Source organism: Chinchilla lanigera, unplaced genomic scaffold (genome assembly GCF_000276665.1).
Source record: "Chinchilla lanigera isolate Chin_1 unplaced genomic scaffold, ChiLan1.0 scaffold00057, whole genome shotgun sequence".
NCBI classification, from domain to species: domain Eukaryota; kingdom Metazoa; phylum Chordata; class Mammalia; order Rodentia; family Chinchillidae; genus Chinchilla; species Chinchilla lanigera.
In genome coordinates this window covers 9,491,540-9,512,576 of record NW_004955458.1, presented here as the reverse complement: position 1 = coordinate 9,512,576, position 21,037 = coordinate 9,491,540, and the positions used below count along the sequence as shown (strand labels likewise).

The 21,037-nt window shown below is 37.7% G+C and overlaps 1 protein-coding gene across 1 annotated transcript in view; it reads right to left on the bottom strand.

Annotated features, from left to right (window-relative positions):
* Window positions 1–21,037, bottom strand: part of Usp15 (ubiquitin specific peptidase 15) — a gene marked incomplete at its 5' end in the record, with an annotated part of 93,009 nt that overhangs the window by 21,077 nt on the left and 50,895 nt on the right. Inside the window, 3 exon segments of the mRNA XM_013520992.1 lie at window positions 1,444–1,668; window positions 1,750–1,908; window positions 5,018–5,191. Of these exon segments, the coding sequence (XP_013376446.1) occupies window positions 1,444–1,668; window positions 1,750–1,908; window positions 5,018–5,191 (558 nt within the window).

Below are 21,037 nucleotides of genomic sequence, written 5' to 3'. Positions count from 1 at the left end.
ACAATTTTCTAAAGTAGGAACCATATCTTCTGGGTTTAGTAAATGACGCTTTCTACTCAGAAAGTGCCCAATAAAATATATTGATTACTTCTGCATTAATATCTATGAGCCCTAAGTAATGGAAATGCAAAGATTTGCAAGTTCTCTATCTTCAAGGGAGCTGTTGGTCTATAAAAGACCAAAGTATGGTGATTGTAAAAATAAAATCTGCCAAGTGCTGTAACAGAATTTAGGGGAACAGGAGTAGAAAAGGAAGAAGCTACTTTCATTGGGAGGGGTCAAATTTTAAAAATCTAATTAATAAAGAAGGGAGAAAATACAGTATTTTGCTCAATATAAAATAATACAAAACACTGGCAAAGGAATCAGGCAAGCAACAGACATTAATGCTTACTACAGGGATTTTGCATAGAATAAACAATATTTGAAACGTCAAAGTATTAAAGATTAACATATTATTAAACCAAGGTTTTTTTTTTTTTTTTTCCGGTACCAGAGATTGAACTCATGACCTTGCGCTTGCTGGGCAGGCGCTGTGCCGCTGAGCTAAATCCCCAGCCCCGTAAACCAAGGTTTTTAGTCTAAGTGAATTTTCAAAACTCTAAATTCTTAAAATGTCTACAACTTACAGACATTAAAATATACTACAGTACTGTCAGCAGGGCGTGACGGCACACACTCATACTCCCAGCACTGTGGGAGGGCTGAGGCAGAAGGATCCCGAGTTTGAGCCCAGAGTGGGCGGCTTAGTGAGTCCCCACCGCACAATCAAGAACAGGCTGGGGATATTGGTTCACGCACACAGAGGCCTTGGCTCAATCCCAGAACTAGAACAAAGAACATATCTCTACCTGGAAACTGATACTATGTTTGTTAATCTCTGTAAGCTAAACTAACATCTCCGTTTCTTCCTTTCTTTTGAAGTACCTGGGAATAAGCCCAGGCCTGCTGAACTACAGCCCAAGCCCCTCTGTGAGATTTTGGTAAAGTGCTTGGGCTGGCCTCAAACTCACAATTCTTCTGCCTCAGTCTTCTACGTAGTGAGTTTTCTTTGATTAAAAAAAAGTGTTTGAGAGTTTTGTTTCTACATGATGTCTTTTACCTCTTCAAAATTCTAAAAAGTTATACTGATTTCCAAAATATGGAAAGTATTATAAAATCTCATATGATAAAAAGTTATTATTAAATGGTGTTTGAGGATAGAACACTAAATTTTAATGAGTCAACACTAATTGTTTAAAAAGAAGTAACAAGTGCAAAGAAAATAATCATTACTTACCTGCATAGGTTTGATAGATTTTATCAAATCTCATATGATAAAAAGTTATTAAATGGTGTTTGAGGATAGAACACTAAATTTTAATGAGTTTAAAAAGAAGTAACAAGTAACAACTAATTGTTTAAAAAGAAGTAACAAGTGCAAAGAAAATAACAATTACTTACCTGCATAGGTTTAGTAAGTGGATCCATTCTAACTAAATAAACTTCCAAGGTACGTTCTTTCTTCATGGGCAAAGGAAGTGTCAAGTAACAAAAAGGATCAAATGTTACTGAGATCTTTGCACACTCAGGACAAACTAACGTTGACTTAAAAAGGCCATGAAATATATCTACTATGATAGAATCATTCCTTTTTAGATGGTTTTCCCAGGCTTCTTCAGCAACCACCTACAAAGAAAACACACAGATTATGAAGAGGTGTACGGAAATATCATAATAGAGACACTGTAATAATATCATGCAATTTACCTTGTCTGGTCTTCCATCCGCATCTTTTAACTGTATATACGGTTTTTTCCTAATCCTATTCAAATCCTCATGTAGCCCATCTAATAGGAAAGCTAGTAGTTCTTGACAGTCTTGCTGTTGGTAGCCAGAGAACTGAGGTGCAAAACGTCCTACCTGCGTCTGTTAAAAAAGCAAAGTACACAGTTCGCCCTCATTATTTATGGACACCCTCATTTGTGAACCTGCTTGCTTATTTACTAAAATTTGTTTGTAATGACAAAATCAAGCTGTGATCCTTTTGCAGTCATCTGTGGATATTTATGCTCAGAGTGTGGAAAGATCTGAGTCACCTGAAGTACATATTCCCAGCTGGGGAACAAGGTGATGGTCTGCCTTTTGTTTTAGATTTCAGATTATATAAACAAGTATTCTTCTGTGGTTAAATCAGTGCTACTTTTCTCCCCACAATTTTTTTTTTTTTTTTGGTGTGTGTTTTGTTGATGTTGTTAGTTTTGTGTTTACAATGGTCCTAAAGATCCCAGGCATGGTGGCACATGCCTATAATCCAACCACTTGGGAGGCTGAGGCAGGAGGATCGCTTCAAGTTTGAGGCCAGCTTGGACTACATAGTGAGTTCAAGGCATTTTGAACCACAGTGAGACAGTGTTTCAAAAAAACAAAGACAAAAACAAAATAAACTGGCCCTAAAGGATAGAGCTGAAGTGGTGGCTACAGATCTTTTTTTTTGGTACTGGGAATCAAACTCAGGACCTTGTGCTTGCCAGACAGGCGCTGTGCCGCTGAACTATAACCCCCAGCCCTTGGCTAGAAATCTTAAATGCAGGAATGTTACATGCTACTGGCTGTGAATTCAGTGTTGATGAATCAAGAACATATTAAGTAAGGTGTCTCTGAACAGAAAGACACACAAAACAAAGTTCTGTATTGATCAGTGAAAATGCTGTGATCAGAGGCCTGGTGAATCAAACCTTATGTTTTCCCTAGGAAAAACAGCTCGGTATTTGTTATTCTATTGTTTGTGGTGATTTGGTGATTTCATGGAAAATAACTATTGTGAATTAGGAAAACTGACTGTATACATACAAAACAGAATACATTATATTTTGTTTTGCTTTCCCAGTAAGCATTCAGTGAAGCTTATCTAGAGTAAAACAGACCAACACATGGACTCCTTAAAAATACATAAATGTCTTCACTGTTATTGGGTCTTCAATTTCTCTGTCATTAAATGTTTTTCATTTTTGTCAAAGGAGTTTCCAATGGTCTTCATCCTTGGCCCTAGATCTTCCTATTGCCTCCTGTAAATGCCTGGCAAGCAGACAATGACACAAGGTGTCATCCTTGCTCTATTATTACATGTATTTACTTTGAGAATAACTATTACATAGAAAAAAGTAGTGAGACAAGAACAAGGAGAAAATATGGTAAAATTTCATACAAAGAGATTGGGAAATATTGAAGACTTAAGGGTTTAATAACATTCTGCTTTGGGGTACAGAGAAATGTACAAATTTCTCATTTGGTTTCAGTGTGTAAAAAGAGGATGAATTTCATAGAGATAACAGAAATATGTACTTCATACATAATTTTGCTGTTTGTAATCATTGATAAACTTGAGAAGTTTAGCCCTTTAACTCGGCAGAGGGCCAGGGTCCTCAACTGTAAACATCTTGAGCCTGTGCAAGAGGAGGGCACAGAGACGGTGTGGGCATGGGCTGATATACAGTATAAGGGAGGAAAAGAGGCTTAGCCAACTCCCCACTTTTTGCTCTTGTTGCATTGCTGTCTTCTGCTACCTTAAGCTGCTGCCCCTCTGCCATGTGCCACCCTGCCTTGGAGCCAGCTGATTATGGACTGCAACATGCACAAACTGTGAGCTAAATAAACCTTTCCTTTCTTAGTTTTGGGTGCTGGGTAATGAGAGAAAAGTAATGAGAGAAAAGTAACCAAGACACTGTTCTTTGTAGTAGTATTTTTTGCTAAGACTGAAAAAAAATGCAATAACACAGCAGGGTACAGTGGCACACACCTGTAATCCTGGAGCCCTGAGAGGCTGAGGCAGGAGGATAGTGAGTCTGAGCCCACCCTAGGCAATTTAGTGAGACTGCACAGATAAAATAACAATAAAAAATGGGTTGGGGATGTATTTGACAGTGAAGGGCTTGGGTTTAATCCTCAGTACCACAAAGAAAAAAAAAAGGTAGTATGAAGAACCAATATATTTACATAAAATTTACAGAAGGATAATCTAGCAGAATGCAACTAATCCAAATGAGGGGCTGAGAAACGGTTTGGACAAATTTACTTCAAGTTTATACAGGTTAAATACTGCCTATTTTCTCTTATATCATAAAACAGATTTTAAAAAGTCTAGAATGCTAATGAAGATAAATACAGAAGTATTGTGATTTGTTGTTTGCTTTTTTCCCCCCTTCAATATACAGGGTGTTGAACCCAGGGACCAATGCATGCTAACTGGTTGCTTTTTATTTTTTGAAAAGTTGCACAACATAGCTAACAAAATGTTGCCTAGCAAATGTCCTACACTAAGGCCATTTAAGTTAGTTGTAAATATAATGGCTTAAAAGTGCTTACTCTCCTAAGGTTTAAAATATCATCTAAGTCTTACCCTTATAACTAATCAGGAAAACTTTAACATTATAAAGCCAAATTTCAGCTCCATTCTTTGAACGATAGATAAACTGCTTCTGGTTTTACTAACGCTAACAAATAACCAATTCACAAATATGAATAGAATTTTAAGTTTAAGAACTATACTGATAATAGATTTAATCAATATTTAGAGATTGTTTTGCAGATTCCTTTTAATGTTTTCAAACTTACAATGATCACAAAAATAAAGTCCTTAGACTTCAATGACGTGCTGAATTTATTCTTTAAATCCATGTAACATCTTTCAGCAGGTTTCCCAGATTTAGCAGTACTGTAACGCAGCTACGCAAATGGTCACTGCTGTCTCTGTGTAGTCACTCTTGTATCACCCCAGTATTTCTCACTTTCTTTTTTCTTTCATTTTCCTCCTTACTCCCAGGTTCATCCTAGTCATTTTTAACCTAATCAACTATCCTCCTCCTGCCCTGGCATTTTACCCTGCAGATACACTTATTTACGTACCTACCATGTTCTTTTGGCGAGCCATAAACCATTGTCATAGCCAGTATTTTTCATCCCCTCCTCCCCCGAGAACTACTTTTTGTCCCCTTTCGGATAATATTGGCCTTATAGAGAATGTATTTACCACACTAACCTTAAATGCTCTCGGGGTGACGTAGCTGAACTTCCCAGACCACATTTGCTTGATCAGTTCAGCATATGATTTAGCTATTTCACCTCGCATTCCTAAGGGATTGTCAAAATTCAGTTCTTCTTGATACTTATCATTGAGGAAATACTCAGTAAGTGGAGGTGTATTGCTCAAACACTGCAAAGAATAAAATATATTTTCAAGTAGTAGTAACAATATAACATACTTTCCTTAAAATATGTTAAAACAAACAGAGGTACAAACTATTTGCCGTAACAGATAGAGAAACATTTAAGTGTTGGTCTCTTGCACCGAGTAACTGGTCAAATAAATGCTCACATGATGCACTCAACTACTTCCCAAATTTCAAATCAATTACTTATAATAAATAAAAATGCCAATATTTGTGGCTGTAAAATCTGCATTAATTTTAACCACAGCAAACTACCTGTTAATTGGGAGAGAAGCTCAGAGTTTTCTTTCCTTCTGTTACTTGCTTGGTAGAAATTATGGATTGTCTACTCATCCCAGGCACCTGCAAATTAGCCTGAGTAGGTAAAAACTGAGATAGAGGGCAAGCAAGACATCAACTTAAAGAGGTACAGTCGGCTCTCTGTACCCAAGGACTCAACCAACTGCAGACAGAGCAATGGGAAAAAGATACATCTGTACCGAACACACAGACTTTTTTCTTGACATTATTCCCTAAATGATGCACTGCAATAGCTACTGACATGGCACTTAGGCGTTATATGCAACCTAGAGATAACTTAGAGAATGCGAGAGGAACTACACAGACTATATACAAATGCTACACTCTCTTATATAAAGGACTTGTGCATACATGGGTCAGGGTACCAAGTCCCCACGGATACCTGAGAGACGACTGTATTTACTGCTTTCACCGTCAGTCCCTTATGAAGAGCAGCTTTGAAACCTGCCGTCTGGCCACCCAACGGTACAGGGACAGCACAGGCTGGCTGAGTCTGAGGCAACAAGTTTAGTTATGTGTTCTCACTCGGGTATGTTCTCACTTTTCCCAGCTCTTCAATATCATACCAACAATCTAATAAAAACCATGAACGAGTGACTTCTACAACTCTTTTCCATTGTGAATTAAATAATTTAGTATTTAAAATAGAAGTACAGTTTCCATAGTATTTCAAGATGCAATAATTTTAAATCGATACCCTGTAATTTGATTTTAATATAAATTCAATATTACTTTATTAATCAATGTCTAGAGTATGCAAAGTCTAACAGAGACATACAGTTATAAAGGTAATCATTTTCCTGAAGGTAGAAGACTTGGAGTGAGGTGGCATAGTGCTATATGAGAAGCTAGCCGCTTGCAGAGAAAACAGCAAAAACTCACTTTGATGACAGGCTGCATTTATATTAGTGGAAATCAAAATGCTTCACATCTTTCTTAGCATTGTATCTAGTTAAACAGACCTGGTAGCTCTGAAAGGTTCAGCTTGCTGGGTTTATGCAGCTAACCTAGACGTTGTAAACTGTGACTGTGCGGTGTACCATGTGTCATTTAGCTAAAACTCCAAGCCAAGCACATGTAATTAGCCACCCCGCGCCCCAGTATCAGCTGCCCGGAACTGTCCTGAACTCTCACTCTTCACACCTCAACCTCTCGAGCTGCTGGTACTCTAGGCATGTAAAGGAGTCAATTACAGTGCTGAATGCTGTGGCTTCAATCATAAATCAATTTATGTTTACTCATGTAATCATGGTATCTATTTAGGAATTTTCTGTATAATGAAAATAATACTGCCCTCAAGGCAAAAGGGAGAACTGTTTCTGATATCATGAAATTTGCTATATCACTCTTATAAACAGTTAAAAGTGTTTGGGGTAAGATATAAAGGCCTTGAGAGTCATTTACAAATTGTTTTCAGTATAAACATTTTTTTCTTATGTGCGCAAGAGGAGGAGAGAGGTAAGCTACAGCTTAGGCGGCCAGTAAGAGAAAAGACACTTGCCTGCCTTTCCTCCTAACTCCTTTTACATCTCCGCACCTCACATAACCTTACATCTCTCTTGCGATTTATTTTTTTGTATGCTTTTTTAGTACACAAACTTTTAATTATAAAACTAGCAACGATGGAAGGCTAGGCAACCACAATACATCACAACTACAAGAGCATAAAGGTCACTGTTAGTAGGATCATTTTATGGAGCACGAGTAGGATCAACACTAAACAGATAGGTGAAGAGGAGGTCGAACAGCACTTTCCAGCAACTACCACGTAGTTTTCAAATCCTTCTATTTGATCAGTTCCGGGTTATGCTAAGACTGTAATGTTCCTTTACTGTCTAAAAATGCAATTATACAAATAACCTAATTTATGGCTTTACCAAATAGAGCAAAGAACAAAACTGTGCAAATATAATTCTTGAACTTTATTTTTACTTAATTATTCATATATACCCTTATCTTACAAAAAGCTTCTAATACAAATGAACAAACTTTAGCTTCCCAATAGCATCTGGAGAGGTCTTAACTGTGCTACTTCCTTCCTATAAATCCTTCCACACCTCTCTCTGTCTTCAGATTAGAATCCCAGTTCTTTAGATGGGTCTATATTCCGCCTGCCTATGTATCCTCACCCTTTGTCAAAACTTCTTTCCCACTTTACTCAGCCTTATTTGTGTTTCCTTGATCTCTATGCATCCTCTCGCTCTGCGAGTCTGCAGCTATATCTGTTTGAAAATGTACCTCTGTGACTTACTAACTTCTCCCAGTCCATCAAGATTCAGGTATCTTGTCCAGGAAGCCTCACTGGACTCCCTTAATACTTACTAATTCCTCCTATATGTTTACATATTGCTTAGTGCTCATTCTTATTGAAGCACTCATTTCATAACGTATTATAATGTCTTAGCTTGTCTGTCTTGTGAAACAGACTGAGACTTCCCTGAGAGCAGGTACCGTATCTTTTATAATTCTACCTCCAGCTCTGAACATCATTTTAACACTGAGAATGCATACAATAAGTATATGTTTAATGAAAAGATATATTTGCCTGTATCCATTTATGTATTTATTCTTTCGATTGTTAATCTTTCCTTCAACCTTTAAGAGTGCCCAATACATTTTTGTCAAATAAATATTACTAAATTTGTTTGTAATGAATACTCTCAAAAGTTTTGAGTACTCAACTATGAATCCCAATTACATATTTAAAGTTCATAGTAGAACCTTTTCCATCTTTTGTTTGAACTTTATTCAACCCCATTACCTGCTTTGCAATGAGCACCCGTTTTGATTATTTTTAGACCAGCACTTATTTTTACAGTGATACATGTTGGTTTGAAATTAATTATAATTCAATTTCAGCAAAACACAAATAGTTTTAATGATAAATAAATACCAGTATTACCTGTGAAGATACTGTAACCAATATTTAAATTTATGCTATTTAGTTCTAAATGGGCCCAAACAAATCCTTTTTGTTGAACATAATGTTTGAAAACTCTCAAGCTATTCTTTTCTAACAATCTGTACAAACACATACACATACAGAAATTCAATAGCCAGTATAACTGTGTGACTAATAAAAAAATCATAATAGTACAAAAAATAAGGTGATAACAGACTTTTCTCCCTTACTTGAAAATATCATCGTAACAGGAGTTAAGTTCTTCAAATAACAGAAGGATCAGTTAAAATATTACAAGTTTTATTATAATTTCTGCTATGAATTTCAAGATATAATTGGAATAAAGATTAAACAACTAAGATACTTCTATAGCCCAAGGAGAGTTCTATGAGTTACAGTTCCATCATTCTGGGAGGAAAAAAGCCAGTTTCTTAGATTTGATTACAATATAGTCGGATTTGCAGTCACTTTATGTAACTCAATATTCACCCATTTCACAGGGAGTTATCTTAGAAACATGAAAATCTTTTTGATTTTCTATTCAGTGTTAAGAAAATTAGATATTTGGACAGGCTGCCATTTTTAAAGAATAATAATTTTAATTAGTTTAGTAATAAAAATAATAATTAGATTTCTTAAGTATCGATCCTTAAGATTCTCCTACTTTAAACTATCATTTACCTATTAGATGAGACTGTTCAAAAGCAATTCCTTTCTTAAATACACAGACACTCACACACAAATTTTAAGACCTTCATATGTTGAAGTGGGAAATTTCCTTTTTAACCTGTAACATGCTTTGACAGATATGATACAGACCAGAAGTCACCCAACATGTGTCACGCCCAGCTGGCGATGTCCCTTACTCTCAGTGTTCCCCGGACTGTGAAACGAAACACCTTCCTTAACACACACGGCCACCCTCAACGAAGACCAAGAAAACACACGGAAGTATCACAAAAATTGAACAATCTGTAAATAGTATGAGTAAATATGTTATTTTTGTGGCTGCTTCTGAGTCCACCAGTTATTTTGAATTATGCCTGTTCATTTATTGAAGTTTGACTCCCTGACACTGACCCAATGTCAAAACCTTAGTTTTCAGGAGAACTGCATCTCACAATTCTCCAATAAAATGAGATCCAAACGTGAAGTAATGTTACTGACCCAAAAACACGTGTACCTTAAATCTAATTTTACTTCCATCACTACTGTGCCTACTTGGCTCTAAAATTCACTAGAATTATGTCAACCTCACGCTAAAAAAGAAAATAATAATCAGAATGAAAGGTTCTACGCTAATACTGTCAACTTACCACAAAAAGAGAAGTAAAAAACTTCCATTACTGAATAGGTAAATGTACTTAAGGTTAAAAAATTCTTAATGATCTCTTTGTGAGTTAACAGTATATAAAAATGGCAAGATCACTTGAATATTTAAGAACTGGCAAATGAAATCTCACATTTAGCATAGAGTACACTTTTGGAATTCACTGCTTTAGACTTCATGAGGAAATGGCTAGAAGGAAGGTTTAGGAAATGAGCTACTATGGCAAGGTGTCTACAAAGGCGGTAAGGACAGCGGGCATCGCACACGCCGATCACTGAGAAGGGACTGCTGCATGTCCGTTCTTTAAAGGGGCTGTGTGGTTCCTACGTGCTTGTAATATGCATTATGTACTGTGAACTACAAGCAGTAAGATCATTCCCGAAAATGAATTAGCAGCCTTAATTCCTTAATGTATTAAGACTGAGCCTTCACATGCATCCCTCTCCGCCTCAGAATATTCTTCTGAGAAATCCCTACTTACTCTCTAACATTAGCTGCAGAACCTACTCAATGTTAGTCCTCCCTCAGCACTTCGAAGAAGAGCTAGTATTTTCTCCTTTGGCTGACACTATCCTTCAACTCACCTGTACTAGAGTCCATGTCCTACTCTAGAATAATTCCTGCCTCAAAACTCAACTAGAGTACGCTCAGTGACAACTTCCACAGCAGGAGGAGTAGAAACAGCCCCGAGACTGAGAGAAGTAGGAAAGCAGCGGACTAAACAAGAGCCCTCATTTGCACCCTGCTGTACCTCTAACCTATCCAGAAGTTCTCAGAGCTCAAAAATAAAAGTCCAGATAATGCCTGGAGTTCTCCTAATGAAGGAAAGTAACTACTGTGAATGTCTCAACAACTGTCAAAATAGATCTATATAAATAAAAGATGTGAAGGAAATATATTTAGGAACTTTTTATGAAGATGGTTTTCCCTGAATCATTCTGGAGCTAAACATAAAAATTTTAAAGAGCATTATTACAAATAAACAGATGTCCTGCCCAAGTGACATTCTGCTAAATGGTTTGATGTACACAGAATTTTATTCGCTACAATCCTGAAGAAGTATGTTAACAAGAATAAATATTCAGGTATTTTTATAAAGTTTCATAGAGAAACTATCTAGTTATATCTTGCTTATTATCCCAACACCCTGAAACTGGGTATTATGTGAAATCGGATTTTCTTTCCACACTGAATTACTTGGAAGGATGCAAGGTACCATACATAACCTTTATATGCACATGCGCACGTCCTGCTGCACTCACATTACTTTTTAAATGAATTAGTTCTGACCAATAAAATTGACATTTCTAGAGTTAATGAAAAAATGTGATATAGGTAAGTTTCTATTTTGTATTTCACTAAGCACTTCTAAATAAATTTTCTTTTTAAACTGTTAGAGTCAAAGTCCTACTATACAACCAAAACTAAAGTCCGTAATCAACATATCTTAGGAAAGGAATAATGCACAGCATCCCGTAACTTGTAATGAATCTGGAATTTCCCCAGTACCTGGAACATAGCCAAAGTAATCCCCTTCAAAAAGAGAAAGTTGTCTTTTGTAATGCTGAGCATGAACCACTCCCTTTCAGCTCAGGTGCTCCAGAAGCCCACTGCTCAAGTGATCATGTACGCTCACTACTTTAGTAAACCGGTAACTGGAACAGGAAAGAAAACAAACTTAATTTTTGATTGCCTAAAGCTTGGGAGCTGTGCAACTCATTCTGCAGCTGATCAGAAAGCAACACCACCCACAACCTTTCTAAAAACAGCTATATCTTCCAACTGACCAATACTTAAAAGCCCAATTTAAAATATTATTTTCTTATGATATGAAAAGTAAAACTAGAAGCAATCCATGGTCACAGTAATTTAGAATACCCTCAAAAATAAATACATGTGGTTTTTCTTTCCAGATTTTAAAGTGGATGGATAAAGAATTTTTGGATGTGCATATCAATTGTTTTCTAATTCATCATGATGACTGTATCAACCTTCTAAAAAGGTATTATGTAATCCCAAAGCATTCTACTAATACTGGAATTTGGACTTTAGCTCTGTAACCGAACAGAGGACGATATTGCAAAATCTGATATAAATTGTTACAAGAATTACAAATTCAGGACTCCCTTAGTCAAGTGGATTAAAAAATGAGTTTTTTACCCACTTGGTGTTCCCATTTTTCTGAAAATTTTTGTAGGAAAGTTAAGAGTTCATTACACTTGAGATCAAGTTTACAGATCTCCACATATTTTGTGAGAGCAAGTATAACAGCAGCTCTGTTCTGCTTTACATCTCCATTCTTCAAGCTTTAAAAAAAAATAAGGTAAAGTATAAATGGACACAATTCTCCTCTTAATTTTTTTACATAGAGTAGTGGAAATTGAACCCAAAGCCTTCACACTGAGCTACATCCCAGGCCAACTTTTTTCTTTTTTTTTTTTTAAATAATTAAGACAGGGTCTTACTAAATTCACCAGGTTGGGCTTAAACTTGTGCTCCTTCTGCCTTGGCCTCCCAGAGTGCGGGGAGTTTAAGTAGGAACCACTACACCACACTGGCCCTCTTATTTAAAAAATGAAACACAAAAAAACTTTTATTCTTACCATTTTCCCACACTGCAACTAATTAGTAAAGTGAGGACTAACTAGCATATTTTACTTAAAATACTGAAATTAGCCAGGTGTGGTGGCACCTGCATTCTAGCACTCAGGAGGCTGAGACAGAAGGATTGCACTGCGCTCAAGGCCAGCCTAAAATACATAGCAAGACCCTGTCTCAAAAAAAAAAAAAAAAGAAAGAAAGCGATTTTACCTAAAGCAAACATTTTTAAAGGCAGGGGTTGTGAGCTGGGCAAATACGCGGTCCTCACACTTCTGTATCACTGACCCTAGTTCCGACGTGACTAGGATGAAATTAAGTCCCGGCAGTGCCCCTTCCTGCAAATGCTGTGGGATTTCCTCTTCATACACTCCTGGAATTCAGTGACAAACTATTACCAAAGTTCTCGGCAGCATGAGAACTGATTACAGACACACTCTGCTGGCTCTCTACATTGAGGAAGGGTAATTTTAAAGTTTGTGAAAAATATTACCTTGTTACTTGAAATAAATAAATCCTTTAACTTCACTATCACTCTTAAAAATGTCCAGATTATCTAAGACCATTACTGAAAGCTAAAAAAACTGGCTATCTGATCCTCTACAATGTAGATAGACTTGAAAGTTACTGTGATCATGATTATACATCACCATAAACCTGTAAGCTTTAGGTAAGCAGTATCTAAATTAAACTTTAAAATTAGTAGACTGTAACAGAAATTCGTTTTTATTATTATTTTTTTTAAGCAATGGGCTCACCTTACGGAAAAGATGGTAAAGTCAAATGGCCCTTAAGAAAGAATGTTATATCTGTATTAGAAAACTAAAATTTATGAATTCAATTTTATTTTATTTTTGTCTTTTTGAGACAGTCTTGCTGTGCAGTTCAGGCTGGCCTTGAGCTCACTTTGTTGCCCAGGCTGGTCTCGAACTTGTAGAGATCCTCCTGCCTCAGCCTCCCTAGTGGTAGGATTACAAGCATGTGGCGCCATGCCCAGCCTGTATGAATTGAATTTTAATGTTCAGTAATTTATCTCCTAACCCACTGATAACTCGAAACTAGATCACCGTGAAGTCAATGTCAGTTTTTCTGGGGGCGCAGTTTGAGACAGCATCTTGCTATGCAGTTCAGGCTGGCCTTTCACTCACTATGTAGCTCAGGCTGGCCTCTAACTCACTGTGATCCTCCTGCCTCAGCCTCCTGAGTGATGGGATTCCAGGTGTGCACCACCACACCAGCTTGGTATCAGCACTTCTGGTAAGCAACACAGTCAAAAGATGTGAGAAAAAATGTTTCATACATGTGTACACACACACATAAATAACTTGGGGGGGAATACTGAGTTTCGTCCACATAATAGTAAAGAAACAAACACTCCTAAGTAAGTACTGAACACTCTATGATTTGTTATTCTTTTATTTTTCTTTCTAAAGGATACAGAAAGGGATAGAGGAAACAAGTTTTTTTGTTTTTAAGTTTAACTGATTACATTCTGAGAGAGACAAACATGCCACATACTTCTATCATTTGATTACACTGGGCTCACAACTGGCAGTAAACAAGCTCAACTGAAATCGAAACTTCAACATTATACGACAGCATAAACTATGAAGATATCTATTTTCATAACCGAAGAACCTTCTCCGTAAAATCATTCAAGGAACTGTTGCCGGTATGATCTGTCAAGGTACGACCAACACAGCGGTCTAATCCAAGTTCTACCAGGTTGGCTACGCCTGTAGGATAGAATTTTAGTGTTTCTCAGGCTTTATGTGTATCAGTCGCCCTTTTTAAAGTGCCATTATTAAATATTTATGTCATGATTCTTTTGCTAATTACTGTGTTCTTTTGGAGTTTAGATAGCTCTAGACACATATTAAGCTGGTACAGGTCAAGCTTCACAGACTTCTGGTAAACACTTTTTCTGAGGTGTTTTTCAAACCGTGTGTGTGGAAAGACCAAATGATCACAGACGAGTAATTTTGTGAGATGAAGGAAAAATAAACCAGTACAAAAGTAAAACAAAGAAAACAAGATAGAAAGGCCAAGTCTAATTTTTATTATTAAATTAATAGGTGTAAAGTTACCCTTTTAAATTGCTAAAGAAATGTTACTCACAATTTCTATTACACTGTTGACCAGGCCCGTAATGCCCACAGACAGACAGTGAGGAACACCATCCTAACGTCCTTACTGTTACGCGGAACTACGCTAAACCCTGGGGCCATACAGGAAAACTCACGGCAGCCTCTGCTGTCACCACTCTGTGCAACAGGGAACTGCTTAGAAGGGACAAGAACAAAAGCAGTGCATGGTGGGGGGATTCGTGGGACGGCAACTACGAAATAGGTAACAATATATACAAAGAGATTTGAAATAATGTAGTCTAAGAATTGAAATTCATTTTGGCTAAACAGTTAGGTAAGGACCAGTTCAATTTCATCCTTTAAGTGAGGGGAAACAAATTTTAAGCATATCAGAATCATATTTGCTTTTTATTTTTTTGTCTTTTTGAGACGGGGTCTCACTGTGCAGTTCAGGCTGGACTTGAGCTCATTTCGCAGCCCAGGCTGATCTCAAACTTGCAACGATCCTCCTGCCTCAGCCTTCCGAGTGCTGGGATTACAGGTGTGCGCCACCACGCCTGGCCATATTCGCTTTTTAAAACAACGAATTTGGAAGGTGGAAGAAGGACTGGAAGAAGACAAATGATGCAACAAAGAGCTAACTTACATATGTATTTTAATAATTCACCATAGAATATGCTGAGTATTGATGCAATGTCCCGCCACGGGAAGTGATGGATGTAGTGGATGTAGGAGGCAGAATGAAGAGGACTGAAGTAAGCCTCTTGCTTTTGCTTGAGAGGTAGGTTGTGCATGTCACAAAGTACAAAAATGAAAGGATCAGGAAAGTCCTAGGAGACGTGCTGAGTTCGAGCTATCTCAGTGTGAGTGCCCATGTAACAGTTATATCCTGGAGGGAAACTCAGAGGGGGGTTGGGGTGGAGAAAGATTTGGATTTGTCACTACGCAAGTGGATGTCAAATTCTCAACGACAGTGGGGTTACAAAGAACCCTGGCAAAAGAGAGGTCAAGACTGACCTTATCAAAAGCAACTTCTATGGTGTGGTAGGGTACCTCACAATAACAACATCAGTTGATACTTATAGACTGCTTAACATGTGCTAAGTATTCTTTCACAATCTTCATTTTACAGATGAAGAATCCAACACAGTTCTTATCTAAGGTCACAACCTAAAGTTGCTAGAGTTAGGATTTGAAGCTAAGCAGAGTGGATTCAAAGATCTACACTTTTACCTATCGTGCTATGCAGGTCTGCAGAAGATGAGGGTTAGAGTGATGGAAACCAGGGCGAACGCAGACACTGTTCTTTTCATGGTTATCAGTCTCCCTCATCCCACTCTCCACCCAAAAAGGCTGCTGGAAGTGACAGGGAAGAAGCGAGGTTAAAGGTAGAGAACGAAGAAGAAACAATGGAAGAAGTCTAAGGAAGGTAACAGAGGTCCCAAGGTGACGGTACCACCATAACAACATATATTTTTGGTATCGTGTTTAATGATACCATTGAAGAGTAAGAGAAATCTGAAAGTGTACTTTATTTTACTATTAAGGACTTCCCTATAAAAAATGGTGTTTTTTGTAAAAAATGTGTTTAAAAACACTAAAAGACTTCTCTTGGTAAAGTATATAGTACTTAGGAAAGTCTAGGAATTATTCTCCATGGCTCAATTGTATACCAAATCTAGTATACAAGTGAGGCTGTACTACCTGGTACATACCCAAGCTGGCACAGAATAGAGGCATTATTAACAAGCACCATGTACTACTCAAAACTTCTGAGATCTCCTTCTTTAAAGCCTGTGGATGTGAAAGCATCAATAGCTAGCCTACAATAGATCCTAATACGCATTTATTGAGTATATAAATAAAGAGTGTTTTTGGCTGTGCTGAAACAGATTTTTGATACAAATATTTCTGTGGTGAAAAGACGCAGAGCATACGTGTGCTATCATGTTTTAGTCTGTATCGGTGTAGTTCTCTGCTACTTTATGAAAAGATGAATATAGTTCATAAATAGTAATACACTGTTATGGTTTGTGTTTGGATGTCCCCCGAAAGCCTCAAGCAATCGTGGGGCCGGCTTTTACAGTTTATGACTGATCCATGGTCCAACACTGGGATTATGGGTGTGAGAACTACACCTGCTCTGGGGCAGATACTTTGTATATGTAAGGGACAGAAAGAGGCTGCTTGCCGCCTCTCCTCCCTTTTGCTCTTGCTGCTTTTGCTGTCTTCTACCACCATGAATGGTTGTCCTCTGCCATGTGCCACCCTGCCTTGGAGCCAGCCGAGTGTGGACTGAAAACTCCAGACTGTGAGCTCAATAAACCTTTCCCTCTTTATTTTGGGCATCAGGTATTCTGTCCCAGCAACGAGAGAAAAGTAATCAAGACATATACTCTACCAAATGAAATCAAAACCCAACTCAAATGCCATCCTCCTCTTGAAGTCTTATTTCCCAAAGGTCGTCTTCTTCTTGCTCCCAGGCCATTTTGCTGACCCTGCTCTCTACTGTCCCGTGTCTGTTATGTCTATCTCATTCACTAGGTCGTGAACGTCTCAGTGGACAGCCGTTCTTTTTACACTCTGTGTCTCGAACTATGTTGGGCATATAGTAGACACTCAATGAATGGCTGTCAGGTCACCTAAATGCACCAGCTTATACAAGAAGAGAACTAGTTCAGGTGCTCCTACCTCTTCTGCCTCTTTCTCTGTCCAACCCCAGGTGAACTCAGCCATCTATTTCATGCAGCACGAACTAAACAGTGCTGAAGAGAATTTTAAGTAAATACACTTGTACCATTTTAAGCTGATACACTTAATCTCAAACGGAATCTTACTGCACTGAGCAGTCTTATCCTTTCAATTCTTAGCTAATGAGCTGCTCTCAGATCTGAAGACGGTGGGAGACACTAGAAAATCTAGAAACTATGATCCGTAATCCCTTTCTCTGCCCAGTGCAATGTGTCTTTCTCCACTCAAACGTTCTATGAATGGGCTGGGGGGGTCTCTATCACAGGTGTCCTCGATGAAATCATTCCCACAATTTTTAAATGCCATCTACAATAACCATATTTCTTTTTCCAGCCTAGGCTCCTGATGCACAACCTGTACAAGAACGTCCACCTATCTATTTCTTACTTACATGCTTCGTGGGCATCACAAAATAACCTAAGATTAATTCATAATCTCCTCCCCACCACAAATCTAGTTGTACTGTGGCCCCCTTTCGCCAACCTTAAATGCCAGATGCTCTCCTAGGTAACGGGGTGATGGCAGTGCCTAACGAAGCTCTGCATTCTAAGAAGTTATGTTTGTATACGTGCGTGTGTGTGTGTGTGTTTACATATGCTGGGAGTAGAGCAAGGCAGACGAACAAACAAGAAAGACAAATGTGTGAGTACAGTGTATCACTGGCTGTGAGCCCTGCAATGGAAGGTGGGGAGGGCAGTTCCCACGTGTGCAGTGTGACTGGGGAAAACCCTGACTGCTAAGATGCAGCAGAGGTGAAAGAGCAAAAACGAAACAAGGAGGAAGAATGTCACAGGTGTATTCCAGGTTCAAAAATCCTGAGCTGAAAACATTCTTGGTACATGGAAGGAGTCAGAGAGACGGAAGGCCACCTTGGTGGAAAGCAGTAGCAGATAAGCAGTGGCCAGGTATCATCTGGGGTCTTATGCTGTGGTAAGGACTTTGGCTTTTGTTGAGTGAAATGAGAAATCATTTACTGTTACAGCCAAAGAGGAACGAGAAATATCTTGGCTTTGGAAGGGATCTCTGTGGCTGTTCTGAGCGCAGACTGCAGGATTAAAGGTACAAGCAAACACATCAAGAGATGCACAATAAACTAGATGAAATGGTGGTGCCCTGAACAGCTGGTACACTTTAATGCTACAGTATAATCAAATTCTCTTTATATGACCTGGCTGGTGCTGTCTGCTTCTTCACGCTCATGCCATACACCTGTATTCGTTATTTCACAAATCAGCTGTTGCGTGCCTCAAGCTCGTCCATCGGAGGAACTGTGCACATGTTTTCACTCCATCTAAGTTCAGTGCTCATCTGTCTAACTCACACCTACTTGGCTATGGCTCTACGGTCACTTCTGGTGAGTATGACATCCGTTATAAATGTTGTGCTTCCATGGCTCGTGCTGGTTACTCAAAGTATTTCATTTTTTCTCTTCATGATGCTTAATGCAATTTATGATCAACTTCATGTTTATTTCCTCTACAGAACTGTGAACTTAACAGGCCCTCTGTAAACACTTCCTGAGTAAAAGAGTGAATGACATCGTAAGTGTATCTCACCTGAAAAAAAATTACCCAGCTTAATTACCTGCAGTATTGGAATATAATGCTCTGAATAACTGCTGCTGTTTGAAAATTAAATTTATCACCAAAGGAAAAAAATAACCACCAGTGATATTTGGAAGTGTGAAAGAAATCTCAACAGAAGTCTTGAACAAAATATTTAATACTCTTACCATCGAATGAATAAATGTATATGTAAACTCAAAGAGAAACTATTCTGAATGTCATGACAAAACAGAAATACTACTTTATGAAAGCATCATGAATTTTAAGGGCTGATCATTTGGCATATAAATAAAAGCATTGTAATGATTTTACAATGTAAATATCTTTAATGCCACTGAACTATACATTTAAAAACAGCTAAAATGGCCAATTTTATTATGTATATTTTACTACAATAAAGCATTTCATGTCAGTTGATTGGCATAATCTTGAAAAAAATAGTATCTCAGTGTTCTGAGTAACGCCTGTTTCAAACAGGCTATTAGCTTTGCTTAGGAACTGACACGTCCCTTAGCCTTTCTTTGCCTCTATTTCCTCACTTGTGAAATAAGACGTTTCAACAACCAACTCACTGACCCTCTCCCTGCCCAGTAGCTTATACAAGTGACTAATACAGTAATTTATTTCCTTATATACAGTACTAAAGGAATGCTGAAATGATATACTCTTTACTGTCAAAGTGACAGTTCCACTCAGAAAGCTGATCATACATATACAAAAAGCATCATCACAAAACCATTCTTACTTACAAACTAAAACAGGAAGATGGTCTCAGTTATATTAAAATAAAAATCCAAGAGGAAATTTCAGTAAGTACAGTCTTAATTGATTACAATTTAACTGCATACTTTTAAAAGAAATAGGTAACAGACAACTAAACAGACCCTGAAGAGGGATTTGCATGGCTTTCATCCTTCCAAGAATGTATCGTCTAATCTCACACTTTGTTGTTTTTTCAATCATATCAGTTCATAATCTAGAATATATCCCTAAAGAATGCAGAATCTTCCAATCAAAAAAGTGTTGAATGATGTTAGCATGTATTTGGTAAAAGAGAAAAATATATTTTGTATATCAAGAAAATGAACTGTGTGATTTTAAGTTAAAAAAAAAAAAAGCAAAATGAACCAGCTTTCTTTCTTTTTTTTTTTTGGTGTTAGGGGTAGATCTTCAATTCTTACTTTAGATTCCAGATTGACACTCCCTATGTTTTCCTGATTATTACAATCAACACAAGATACTTCAGTTTAATTATACCATAACTGATGTTATAAGGGGATCAATACAATACTAGCTAGTAAGTACAGTCATCCTTATTTATGGATACCCAAATGTGTACATTTTCAAGTCCTTTGTATAAATAGTGCAGCAGGTGCATATTTAACCTAGGTATGTTCTCCTGCATACTTTATAGTATCTATACATTACTTATACTACTGAATACAATATAAAGGCCATAGAAATAGTTGTTATACTGTATACTGTTTAGGGAAAAATGCCAAGACAAAAAGTCCATGCATGTTAGGTACAAGTGCAACTAGAAAGTTCTACCCACAGTTGACTGAATCCATGGACGTGGAGCCCACAGATACAGAGGGCTGAGGCTGTGTTACTAAACTGGCGTTGATCCACAGCCACAGTAATTAACACCATTTTACATTAGCATCAGATGCAATTATTTACAACTCCTTAAAGCAACCTATTTCTTTGTGATCTATACTCACGCCATTTTCCTACCACAGAATTATGGACAACAACATTTGAAAGTCTGTATCATTTAAAAAATAAAGCATTAGTCCTAGATAAATCTGTGTATTACCTGAGATGAAAAGCAGACAAATGAGATTCCCTACCCAATCTGAGATCAAGGATGACACGTTTTCATGAAAAGAAATCACTAATACTAAGCTGCAACGGCAAGTATTGTTTTAGACAGGATTTCTCCCCTAGATGTAAATACTCAGTTCTTACAGAGCCACGCTACACCCAGTGATGGTGAACCTTTCAGAGACTGAGTGCCAAACTGCAGCCCACAACCCACTTCTTCATCCCCAAGTGCCAGGACTGCAATTGAACCTGAATACTAAGGTTTCCGTTTAGAAAAAGGCAACTCATACATTAACATCTTTTGTCTTAAAATAAAAACACAATGACACACGTGCCACAGGTTCGCCACCACTGACATTCCTTCTTGTGATAATCTGCCCGAATCTCAGACCCTTCTACCTCATCCCCTTCTCTCTCTCTGAAAGGAAGGGACAGTTCTCTAACCTAGGCCAAACAGGGACAAGCAAAAG